The sequence below is a fragment of the Etheostoma cragini genome, chromosome 22 (genome assembly GCF_013103735.1).
Source record: "Etheostoma cragini isolate CJK2018 chromosome 22, CSU_Ecrag_1.0, whole genome shotgun sequence".
NCBI lineage: Eukaryota > Metazoa > Chordata > Actinopteri > Perciformes > Percidae > Etheostoma > Etheostoma cragini.
This window is the reverse complement of record NC_048428.1, coordinates 10,836,723-10,850,306: the sequence shown is the minus strand read 5'-3', so window position 1 is coordinate 10,850,306 and position 13,584 is coordinate 10,836,723. Positions and strand designations below refer to the sequence as shown.

General features: G+C 40.0%; 1 protein-coding gene across 2 annotated transcripts in view; it reads right to left on the bottom strand.

The window, feature by feature from the left end:
- Positions 1-13,584, bottom strand: part of cntnap2a (contactin associated protein 2a) — a 322,443-nt gene that overhangs the window by 11,556 nt on the left and 297,303 nt on the right. For both annotated transcript variants that reach the window (XM_034861583.1, XM_034861584.1), the window contains 3 exons: positions 11,796-12,029; positions 9,443-9,576; positions 2,646-2,739 (listed from right to left, as the gene is read on the bottom strand). In XM_034861583.1, the coding sequence (XP_034717474.1) occupies positions 2,646-2,739; positions 9,443-9,576; positions 11,796-12,029 (462 nt within the window). The remainder of the gene's footprint in view (positions 1-2,645; positions 2,740-9,442; positions 9,577-11,795; positions 12,030-13,584) is intronic.

Below are 13,584 nucleotides of genomic sequence, written 5' to 3'. Positions count from 1 at the left end.
ACACCTATAGTTCAGTCTATAGATGTGGAAAGTGTAAGGCTGAATTTGAGGAGATGGCTATCTGAGTTGGGTCTGTTTTGGCATGTGCAGTGACTTTGTCCTGTGTGCCCTACAAACATCTGTGCTGTGTTGGTTGGCTGAAGATGGATCGCTGTGTGCGCATGTGCCTGTTCACGTGTTTGTGTGTGTGCGTGTGCGTGTGTGTAGCGTTGTATTCCCAGGGGTTCTTATGGTGTGTGTGCAGCAGTCGATAGTTCTGGCTGGTAAGTGAAGTCAGCCATTACTTCAACCTCACTGACTTTTTCGGGACTTGAGTTAGAGGACAAAAGAGACAAGGAGAATAGAGCAAGCTGCAGCAGGATGCCAATATTGAGATACAATCTACCATCAGAGGAACGTTATGAGTTATTAAAGAAGCTAATAAAACCGACCAAAATCCAGCCATAAACCACAGGAGAACCTAGGTAACTGGCTGTTGATAATTAGTGTAATCAACGTCTGAGGTGTTTGCGAAGATGATTTAGTGTTTTGTTAAGACCTATGCTCTTAGTTAATTTAGTGGGAAAAAAAATTAATTGATGCAAAAGATCAAGAATAACATTTTAATTAGCTTTAGCACTGTAGTGTCAGTGTTTCACAAGTGTCAAAGTAGAAGTGACTGAACAACATAAATAGTAATATCAAAGGCTAAAGTACCAAAAGTAAAGGTTGGACTAATATGTTCTGACAGTTATGAAAGCTGCTCAAGCACTGAGCAGAATCCTGGACAGTCTAATGTTAGGACACAAAATATCAAGGTAATTTCAATGAGAAGTTAAATATGTTAAGTCTACAGTATTTGCCAGATCAGCCACAATTGTGGTGCACACATGTAGGCAGAGAGAGATGGAGCTGTGATAATGTGCTGCAGGAACATCTTTATTTCAATCCTGTGGCATCCTCTAGTGGACATCATGAGTAACTACAGTCTTTTTTTTGAGGGAATAGCAAAGCACATGCACAGATTTTGTTTGTGTGTATTTGTACTTGTTTTATTAATTTATCTTACAGTCTCATTTCACACTTATTGTTTGTTAATGTTTATTTATGTATTTGTGTAAGGACCCATTTGCAAATCAGATGGCTTATCTAAGGGGTTTAACTTTACACCAAATTACAGAAATAGAATAGTGTCTTACACACACACACATAAATATACATACATACATATATATATATATACGTATGCATGCAGCATAAACTAAATATATATTAAGAACCTAAATACGATAGCAGCTGAAAAAACAACACTATGCTCCAATTCTGTGTGCCTCTAAGTCCAGGCTTTTACTTCAGGACAGGAGAGATATCATCTGACGTTTTGCCTCACAGTAGACAACTGTGATTGTTTTAATCTGGTTTAACCCAAGTGGATAACCTCCAGTTGGGGATTACAGCATGGCCAACCCACATACATTAATAACATTCTAATAACTGCATGGATTTATTTTCCTGAAAATCTAATTTTGTTGCAGCCTCAATAGGGTCAATCAGCCTCTTCACTAATCCACAATGAAAATGATTTAGAAAGATTACAAACATGAGCTTCTTAAAGGGATAGTTCTGATCTTTTGAAGTAGGAATGTATACTGTGCATAGTCAGTGTATTCCCTACAGTAGATTACAGTACAGTAGCCCCCAGTGTTGAGAAGCAGGCACGAGTACCAACAAGGAAGCTAAGCAATGTTTGGCTGTTGCCTGGGCCACACAACAAAACTAATTTTAGTCACTCTAAAAAAAAACTAAAAAAAAACGATATCTTTTTAAGTGTACGCTATATGGGCGCCTGGAGAGCTCAGTTGGTGGAGCGGGCGCCCATAGACATTATAGAGGTTTACTCCTTGACGCAGCGAGCCAGGGTTTAACTCCGACCTGCGGCCCTTTGTTGCATGTCATTCCCCACCTCTCTCCCCCCTTTCATGTATTCCTCATGATGCCCCCCAAAACAGACAGCCCTTTCGGACATGGAACTGGAGCTGTTACATCTATGCTGTCTTCAAAGCCACCAGACTCCTGTGTGTGTGTGTTATTGTGTGACTTTGGTGTTTTAAAAGGGTAAGGAAGTGACAAAATTAACAAACAAATTGTTAATCGACTAGCGTTGAATTCACCGGAAAACAGGAAATAAACACAGGTATTGATTAACACAACTTTTTTGCCTTTCTGTCACTGCAGTAAATCTACTGCAGTCAAATTAGCTGTGCTCACTTGGAAGGAATAACTGCACATGGCTAGGCACTGGTAATGACATTTTGAGCATGCTTAGAGGCTAAAAACAAGTTTAAAACTTGCCCTGTTTAAGCCTGTTTAAGCCTGTTGGGTGCTAACTCTAGCAGGAGGATAACATGGTGTAGACTGCATCGATTGTTTTCATTGGTCTCACTACTGACAGCACTACAAAAAAAAACAAGCTACATGTTGAAATCGACCGGAATTATCCTTTAACGCTCCAAAAAGCACCTTAACAAATTGTGTAAACCTTGGTGGAGTGTGGATAGAGTGGTATGATATGAGTCAAGAAAATAAATATGATCATAACAAGTTTGGTAAAAGTTTGCCCAGTGTAACATTGGTTAAAAAAGGTTTCAACAAGCTGACATACTCACCAAAGACTTTGCCTAAGAACAGCGTCTTGACCAGGTTGAACTGTGTGTCTGAGGCATCTGGGAGGGTGTAGCTCACTGGAGGGTAATGATCCAACTGAAAAAGGAGGAAAGAGGGAGGTAGAGATAATATATTAGAATCTGCATTTTAAAGAGAGTCTGGCTCCAAAACTACTGATCACAGCCTTTTAAAAAGACAACCAGCCTAAGATCTACATCAGCACATTAAACGAGATGATGAAGGAGAGATGCTAATTCAGTGCTGTCAGGCACTGTAAAGCTGCAACGCAGCACAATCAAAAGCTCAACGCGTGCTTCCCTCTTGTGGTCCAGTTTGTTCTCTAAAAACCTTTAACCTAGTCTTGCCATGACCCAGTAAGGTAACAAATCCAGACACTAGACAACCTAGACTCTATAGCACAAACCGAAACTAGGACTGAAACATGAAATAACTTGTCATCAAATACGAATCCAAGTCTCCAAGGCTTATGGTCACATGTCACAGGCAAGCCATATGGGCTACTATTGTTTTCAAGGCAGGTTATGCTGCCAGGAAAAGCCATAATTTGGCATGTGAGTGATACTGTGTATGTTCTTGGATATATTTTACCAAAATAAAGTTTGACACGATTTGCATCCACATGGCTGAATGGCAATATTTAATAATTCATAGAAAATTTGAGTTTTTAAAAACAGCTTCTCTGATCAAGAAAATGCATCATTAAAATAGAGTTACATATTTTATAATCTTTCTTTGATCATTCTCTGTAAACTAGAAGAAAAATGCGGGAAAATCCTCATATTAAGTGGTGTCAATATCTCACTTTGTACTTTTTTGTTTGCTCCAAAAAAGTCACACCAGACCAAACGATTAAAGAAAACCTCTTAGTTGGAAAGTGTTAATTTGTGTTAATTCAGTGTATTTTCTTTGTTTAGTTAAGATGGTCACGGCTGAACGCAAACCAAAAAGCAATCTGCTATAATGATCCTACAAACAAACAGTTCTTCACCAAGACTAAAGACAAATGATCGCGCATTAATTAACAATATGCAATTTCTAAAGTCTGCCGTTTGTTCAAAGCCTATCCACAAGAACTTTAAATAGAGAGAGAAGAAGCAGCGTGTTTACACAGAAGAGCTTCAGTGGAGATGTGAGAGCAGAGAGGGTGATGGAGGGAGGGAATACACGACTTTAATATCCCTGCAACATAATTAACTTGTTATTGCTGTTTCACTGAAGTTTCTAATTAGCTTGAAGGCTGCAGCCGGTGCTATTGACGAGAATCATTTCAACCCCACAAATTGGTTTCTGTGTGTGTCCCAGAAATAAAAATCCTCCACCCCCCCCCCCCCCCCCCCCCCCCCCCTCTCTGTTCACAGGAGAACAGTATCTCAGCATACATCAGTCTGCAGAATGCATACCAACAGCACCAGCCAGGAGAGGGGAGGGGGATTGAGAACAATGACATTTGTTTCCGCGTGTTTCACTGGAAATTTGTTCTATTGATGTGCTGAACAGCTGTCATGGCCTGTTAACAGTGACTGAGCTGGACTGTAATTAAAGGGTTGAGATTTTTGTGTGAGTGTTTGTGTGTGTGTAGTTGCTCCAGTTTACAGATTTGAATCAGTAGAGTCCTCCCATACAGAAAAATCTCTAAACTCCCTACTTTTCCAGACTATTTTCTCCCTCTTTCCCTCTCTGCACACACACAAACACAAAATATCCTAATTCAATTCTTTCCAAAAGCCTGGTCTCAGTGGAGCATTGTGTGGGTTTTGTTTCCACGGTGACTGGAGGGTGGGATAATGGGGCACAATTAAATTGTGCTCAGCTAATTTACTTTTAACTGAAAAAACAAATTGGCTGCACAGTCAGGGAGGGCGGTCTGAGTCTCAAAGCCCCACATATAGGTCCACAGAGGGAGACAGCCAGTGAAGAAACCTCCTTTTACCAAACTTTGTCAATTACAACCACAATTATTGGGATCCTTTCCTTTTTACTCTGCAACGTTTGGACAACACAATTTGTCCCTTTAAGCGCTGTTGGTGCCTCTTAGGTTACATAAAGCTTACATAAGCAAAGTAATCAGGCATTAGACAAAGAGAAAATCAACAATGGGTGAAATCTATTTCCCTAACTATGTGCTCAAAAGGAATCTAATTGAGCCAATGTGCTGTAAATATTCAAAGTAATTTACAGTACAGAGAGAACTTTTGACTCATGGCAGCTCTGTTTCCTTAATGATATCTGAGGGACAAGCCCCCATCACAGATTAATCATTAGAGAAGCTAAGCGCAAATAAATGCTACTATTCTTTTTTTCACTTGAATAAATAGTTTGACCTCATTATCAAGTCAACAACTAAATTGCCTTTTCCCTTCACAGCTAGAGCCAGCTGTTCACACCACCAATACCAATACCAGGAGAGAAGGGGAGGGGGATAAAGAGAAGATTCACAATCACAGAAATCCAAAACAAAAAACAAGACAAAGAAAACTCTTAACAAAATTAAAAATATAAACAACAAAACCTATCTAAATATGTGCTTTTCCCAATCAAAACTTAAGAAGAGGAGAGGAGAGGAGAGGAGAGGAGAGGACGAGAGGAGAGGAGAGGCGTGAAGGAGGAAACAGAGATGAGATGTGTGGTGCCTGCAGGGACTCCTCACTTTCATCCCTAAGCCCTCACAGTGTGTGAGAGTTTGAGAGAAAGCAAAAGACAGAGTTGGAGAGATGAGAACTTATTTTGATCTCGCTATGATATGCATTTATGTAGTGAACTAACCTGAAGAGACCTCACAAACTGTTTAAAAACCCAGGTCTCAAAAAAACAACAAAAACACTTGCTTGCTACGCTGCACCGTGTCCGCCTGTGTGTACATTTCAGCAGGTATTTGTGTGCACATGCAAATCCTCTCCCTTGAAATGAGCCTCAGGACCTTGATGGGTTTAGATAACCTCAATGCATCAAAGTGATCTTTGTTATTTTATTGTGGGGGTCTTTTTTCTTTTATCTAAATACAGGATCTTTCTCTTCTCAACCCCTTCCTCACACTCTCACTGACTCTCTACTCCTTCTTTTCCTTTTGCTTTCCATTTCTCTTCTGCTCTCTTTTCTCTCAAATTCCAATTACCACACTCCTACTTGTCTTCCCACTTATTTTCTGCCGTGTCTTTAAACTAAACAGTTGCTTGTCTAAATGCCTTAAAGATTCACACCACTGATAGCGAAGAATCCGCAGCCTTAGGTAAACAATCAGCTCACTCTTTTACCCTGGAAATTGAATTTGATCCACTGGCGGGCTCACCAGCATAACTGACTTTTATTGTATCTGCCTCGTATCTCTGCCTCTCACTCACATTATTATATCTTAGATCAAAGCAGCCATAACAAGGCTTCTGATGGACAAATAAGCTAAATAGTAATGGGTAGCTTAAATTTCAACTGCTGGAGGTGGTATGCTTTAACAAAATGCATGATGATGAGACACAGGGACAGCTTAGACAACATCAGGTCATTCATAGGTCACAGGTTAGGGGACGAGAATATTCGGCCAGTCTCTAATAACCAAACCTGTTCATGTATATTGATGTTTGTCTCTCCACAGTTTCAAGGAGTGTAGACAGCTGTATGATAAGGGAAGGTTTTGTTTCAGGACTGTCTCCTTTTGGAGGTTTGTAGCCCTGCCACACTTCAGCATACTTCCCAGAGAGAGAGAGAGAGATATGCTGACCTGGCTGTAGCATCTGTGTTTAGGCGCATGCAACATCTTTGTTTACCTTTGGCATTCCGCTAAACGCACTGCCTCCAGCATGAGATAAATACACTTTCAGGAGGACTGGAACTTCCAAGAGTTGGGATGGCACTGCACAATAACACATTGTACTGTACTGCCTGCTTACTGGTCTTCTCAATAGTGTTCATTAAATGCTTCTGTGTAAGTCATCAAAATGTCCCAAAGCTCTTTAATGTATGTGAAATGAGTTGTGGCGCTCCTGAGTTTCTCCTTAACATAACTAAAAGCTCTCAAGCATGTGGGAAGGTAGAAGGTGGGAGCAACGAAGAGATAGAAGGAGAGAAGTGCAGCATGAAGCCTTTGTATTGATTTGACTAGAGAAGATCTCATTGTGCATGCATGTCTGTTGGTATGTATGTCCACGTCTGTTTACCCGTTTATGCTAAGTGCATGTTTGTACCTTGAAAAGAGCTTGGAGGCAGTAAGTCAACATAAACAAGTATTATTCATCCAACCTTTCTTCGTTAGCACACCTTTTGGCTCTACTTTTCATGCACTCTATAACCCTAATGCCTTCTCGCTCCATCCCTCCCCCAAAGTTCCCTTGTGGATTTTATTGCTTAAATACAAATTACATCATGCCCACCAGCGTTCCTCTTAATTTTTGTATCATTCTTTGATGAGTTACAAACCTGTAATTTATGGAAATAAGAGTCAATGGATTGTTATGTAGAGGGTTAGTTGCACATGGAGAGTGGCAAATGGAGGATATGCACTGCTAGTTAATATTTCAGTCACACCCTGAACACTGGGCATAACATCGATATCTAGACACAACCGAGCTACGAGCAACCAGTGGAAGACACTATGTGTGCATGCATGTATGTGTGTGTGTGTGTGTGTGTGTGTGTGTGTGTGTGTTTGATGAGTGAGGAAGTGTGCTTCAATCACTCTTTTTGCCAGTAAAAAGGGGACGTGTTACGTTGAAGTGCTCCCACTGGGGTGATAAGCAGCTGCAGGATGTGATTTGCTCAAAGAATGCTGTTGATTTCCATTGGATGTTTCAGATTTTAATTTTCTTACTGTCACAGTTTTTCATTGTAGTGTGTGAATGTAGCTGATGAGATCCCAGTATGGATGGAGACTGCTCTATGTGCATGCAATGAGAGACAGATAGGCCAAGGACTTATGTAGAAAAGGAGGCATTATGCTTATTGGTTTGCAAATGTACTGTGATTCATTCTGGCCAACACTTTATAATACCTTAATGGCAAAAAACAGTGAAGAGGGCTTCATTTGGATATGTATTTATCACAAGAAAGGGGGACATCTTGGCACAGGAGCCAGAATTGGAAAGAACACAACTGATTATATATTTACTATTTTATATCCACGCATCATATGGACCCCACTATATTCTATGTTGTGTACAATGACTAATGTATGTGAAGAAACATGTTCTTTGAAATTATAGTCCTAACTGAGATTGTCTTTATTATGTTTAATGTATTCATATCTAATGTATTTCATACATTTCCTTGTTCTAAATGTATACAGTTGAACATGCTGAAAACATGTTGTGGTTCATATACAGTACTGTCCATCTTCCCATTCATACTTCATTTGTTCTGGTGGTTGAACATGGTTGCATTATCTGTACAATCCCTCCACATTTGCAGGATTCTTTTCCTTATTTTGAAATACAAATTTTCCCAAATTAAATCAAATCAAATTACATCTACGGCCTAGTTCAGTTATTGTTTTCCACAGTGAATATGGTGTTATGGTACACATTTTTCTCTACAATAGTCCCTAAAAAGAGGTGGTACAAACCTAGGTCAAGTGTTTCATTGATGGAAAGTGATCCATGAGGATAGCATGAATAATATGATAATATGAAAGTTGATGCTTGCAGGGAAATTTGATTCTGTCAGCATGAGCATTAAATCCATAGAGAATGAACAGTGTAGCGTGTAAGCAAATAGCTGGAATATTAGTAAGGGCAAGGTTATACAAAACTATTGACATGATGCTCTCTACATGGTTCAGCAATTCACAGAGAGGTGAGTCAAGGGTTTTGGTTGATGCAATGTCTCCCTCTGGCCACTAGGGGGTAGTTGGGCTCTCCACATGGGAGTATGCGAGTTTGATCATCTCTGGATATTTAGGCAAGGCAGCGAAGAAATATAAATATACATACTGTATGAAATGGCTGAAGAAATACATTCTACAGGACGCTGTGCATCAACAAACTGTTGTGTAGATGTTCAATTCAAGCCAATGCAAATACAAATTTATTTGGTTCTGGACGCAATCAATAACCAGGATTTAGAGGTGGCAGTCATGCATTCAGAGTCCTCCTTAAACTGCAACCTGGAGCCAAATTGGAGCATTTTAGGCCAGAACAAAGTCTGTATTAGTTTAGCTGAATTCTCACTCCATCCTTGACAGCTACTGACTGAAGCTTGGCTGTATTGATCTGTGCTAAGCTGTTTAGCTACACAAAACTCAAGAGCACACAAGCAGACCCCCAAACAAAACCAGAAGTACAGATACACACAAACATAAGTACGCAAACGCATTTTCATTCACAAGCACAAACATGCTCAGTCTCTCTTTCCCTGTCTCTTTTATATTAATAAAAAGTATCTCTTCCTCTTCTTGTTAATACACACGCAGCCATGTACGGCAGACACACAAAGACATGCAGCCATAATCACACAACAGCGTGCAGTCATACAAACAAACAAACAGATCGATGCATTCTCTCTGTTGTTATACTTAGGCTGTCTACTGCAAGTGGATTAACAGTGGCAGAGGACAAGCACTTTCATCACAGAGGAAGACAGAACAGGACACTGCTCTCCCCTCTGCCTTAACACTGGCTCGGTCTAGTGTTTGTGTGTACAGAATGGCAATCACATACACTCTCTGGTTGCTCATAAGAACAACTTTATAATTAAAATGTATGTCTTTAGTGTTTGGAGCATCGACTAAAAGCCTAAAATATGTGTTTGAGAGTGATCAGAAATGTGTGTATGTGTGTGTGCGCGAGGTCTGTACCTGGATGGTGATGCTTCTGTCGACACGGGACATGTTGATACTATGTGGCTGTCCGTTGGCCAGGTTACGCTGGTCTACATCTATAGAAAATGGCTCCCTTAGTCCTCCCAGGTTATACCGCACCTGTAGTGAACCTGAAGACATACAGGCTAATGGTTTAAAACTTGGTCTGGTTATATGCAACCAAAAATCTCTGCTTTTCTTCCACATCTCTAAAATGATTTAAGCATAAGCTTTCATCAATAAATACCTGAATAGATACAATGAATCTGTCAAGCACTGGCTGAAAAAACATGAATGCTGACAAGTCCTTAAGTAGTTAGGGTATTAAAAGTTCTGAGCTTGAACTTGAAGGAACATCGAAGATTCTATTGTAACACAAATCATGTTTTTAAAATCGTTTCAGTTGTTCATCAACTCATAACAGGGTGACTGGCACTTGTACATTTGAATGAGTCAGAGGTAATGGACAATTCTGGTTCCAATCTGTAAGGGGGCCGAAGAAGAAAAGTTTGTTTTCTTTTCGAAGTAAAGGGGCAAGCAGGAGTGAGGAATGCAGGGTGAAATCCCAAAATATTCAGACAGCCCACAGCTTGACAGGGGATTATAGATACAGTGGGCTGCAAATGTTTGGGCACCCCAGGTAAATATTTGTATTAATGTACATAAAGAAGCCAAGAAAAGATGGAACAATCTCCAAAAGGCATCAAATGACAGATTAGACATTCATATAATATGTCACAAAAAAGATTTTATTTCCATAATTTACACTTTCAAAATAACAGAAACCAAAAAAATGGCGTCTGCAAAAGTTTGGACACACTGCAGAGTTTATAACATGCACCACCCCCTTTGGAAAGCTGAGACCTGACAGTGTCATGGATTGTTCTCAATCATCGTTTGCAAAGACCAGGTGATGTCAATCTTAAGGTTTTAAATGCCCAGACTCATCTGACCTTGCCCCAACAATCAGCACCATGGGTTCTTCTAAGCAGTTGTTGATGCAAAAAGCAGGAGAAGGCTATAAGAAGATAGCCTTTTCAGATGCTAATATCCTCTGTTCAGAATGTAATTAAAAACTGGCATCAGGAACAGTGGAAGTTAAAGCAAGATCTGGAAGATCAAGAAAAATATCAGACAGAAAAGCAAGTCAAAACCCATGTTCCACCCAGAAAGACCTGGCAGGCACTGGAGTTGTGGTACACCATTCCACTATAAAGAGAAACTTGTACAGATATGGTCTTCATGGAAGAGTCATCAGAAGAAAACCTCTTCTACGTCCTCACCAAAACAAACAGTGTTAAAAGTTTGCAAATGAACATATAGACAAGCCTGATGCATTGTGGAAACAAGTTCTGTGGACCGATTAGGTTAAAATAGAACATGTATGTTAGGTATGTTAGGGGAAGAAAGTGCACAGAAAAAGAACCTCTTTCCAACTGTTGAGCATGGGGGGGATCAATCAAGCTTTGGGGTTGTATTGCAGCCAGTGGCACAGGGAACAGTTCACGAGTAGAAGGAAAAATGGATTCAATAAAATTTCAGCACAAATGGATAATGATCCTAAACACACCTCAAAATCCACGGTGGATTACATCAAGAGGCGTAAACCGCAGGTTTTGCCATGGCCTTCACAATCTCCTGACCTCAACGTAATTGAAAATCTATGGATAGACCTTAAAGAGCAGTGCGTGACAGACAGCCCAGAAATCTCAAAGAAGTGGAAGACTTTTGTAAGGAAGATTGGGCAATATGGCCAAAGACTTTTGGCTGGCTACAAGAAGCGTTTCCAAGCTGTGATACTTGCCGGGGGGGCTACAAGGTATTAACTCTGCAGGGTGCCCAAACTTCTGCAGACACCATTTTTTTGTTTTTTGTTATTTTCAAAGTATAAATAATGGAAATAAAATCTAACTTTTTGTGACCTATTATACGAATGTCTAATCTGTCATTTGATGCCTTTTGAAGACTTTTCTTGGCTTCTTTGTGCACATTAATACTTTTTTTTACCTGGGATGCCCAAACTTTCGAGCCCCACTGTATTTACAGTCTCAGGGCCCTGAGTGTGCATGAAACCCAAAACATTTCTATCAGCACACCTAGGTAGTGTATTTGTAGCTGTATGTCAGTGGAAATGCACTTTGTTTGCTGAAACGCTAGATGGCACTGTCAAATTTGTATTAGTTATATTTTATCAAAGCACTTTGCAGCCTGTCAGTGGCTCAGTGGGAGGCCGCTGACTAGGGAGGATTTTTGGAGATTATAAAACTTTCCAAACTGTGCTGCAAGGCCAGCCTTCAAGCATGTACTTTGCAGAACTAACAAGCATTACTGCGAGTGTGTGGATCATTACCGTTCTGCCTTAGTACCACAGCCAGATAATCCTGCGTCTTGGAGCTGACATACATCAGAATAGCTGGAGCGTTGGATGTGCTGAAACTGAAAGCCACTTCCTCCTTTGTTAGATTCACTTCATGGGGCGTCAGTTGGTGCGTCAGGATCTTCGTGTCCCTACTGGCTCCGGCAACTGCTTCAGGCATGAAGTTGTACTTGACCAGTGTTCCTGCCTCAAAGAAACCCCCAACATCTGGATGAGATGAAAAAAGATATAAGAATAAATGACAACGGAAATAAGATGTAAGCAGGAAAACGCACTCAAATACAATAAATACTGCCTGGCAATGTGTTTACATCACAAACAGTTGAACAGTCATATTTTGAACAATATGCAAAACCAAATATACAGCAACAACAACAGCAAGAATAAACAATAGAAAAGACAGAAAGACACACAAACAAAGAAAAGAAAAACACCTTCCATCAAAAAGAAGCCACAGGGAAGCGCGCATAAACTCACACATGCCAAGACAAAATAGAGTAGACATATTAAACGACCAGAGAGAAGTAAGCACACACATAAATATGGTTGTGTTCAGGAGGTGAAGTAAAGTGGGTGTTAAATTGCTGTGCTCCAGCACCTGAAACCAAACAATACATTGTTTAACAGTACATTACCAGACCTAATGGCATATTCCAGCCATTCCAGGAGGCTTATTGATTCTCGTTATCAAGTCTTGAGAAGAAGGGACCTTATTTTTCATTACTCCTGTTGTGCCTCTCGTTTCTGTTAATATGTGTATTTGTATGTGTTTGTGTGTGTGTGTGTGTGTGTGTGTGAACAGATGCAATATCCGTGTGTCAGTTACAAAGAAGAGAAAACGCACAATGTGCGTGAAATTAAAGAGAATGGTTACAGAGAAATCAGAAAGCCTCAGGCTCTGTGTGTGATGTTTGCCTTCCCTCCGTGGCAGAAGTGAAAATGTATAACTACAACACCTATGGGTAAAGAATACTAAGTGAACACATTTACGCATCTTTTTTTAAAGCTTCACCTTACCCATCGTCTCCTTTTGGACACAGTACAACTAATACTCCACACATACATTACTTAAGAATTAATAATTTAATATAAGGCTCATGACTAGACAATGGGCAAGCTCTCTGATTGGTATCGGCGTACAGGCAACATTTCCCCTCTTTCCAGCTACACCACAATTGTATCTTCTATTCTGATGTGCACAGATATGGTTTCAGAATTTGGAAGTCTGGAGAGACCCATTTTACCAATTGTTCTGCGTTAACCAGGCGGAGAGCTTGTGAAGTTTTCAAATTGCCTGCTCCGCACTTGGTTTTTTGATGCGGCTGGATTGTTCACTGTCTGCAGTGAACCATGCCTCTGGGAATAACTGAATCAGACTTCAATCAGACAAAATGCAGCATTTCTGACAGAGCAGCATGCTTGAACAAATGCCTTGAATCAGTTACAAATGACATATGGAAAAACAAATCAACATAACAACCTTCATTATCTAGGGACAAATGATCCAAAGATTGGTCACATGTTACTTCACAACTACATTCACATCATTCATTAAACAGAATGTTATCATGTGTCAGGTCAGATACTGCACATCTGCCACTAGCCCAGTGGAATGCCTATAAATGAAAATGTTTGTGCTTTGTTTTATTTAAATATGTATACATAGAGACATGTGTGCATTTTAGTTGTTGCTTGCACATTTTAGGGCATAGGTTTAAAAATAGTATAACATCAGTCCATCCATTTTTATTTTGGTTTGAGT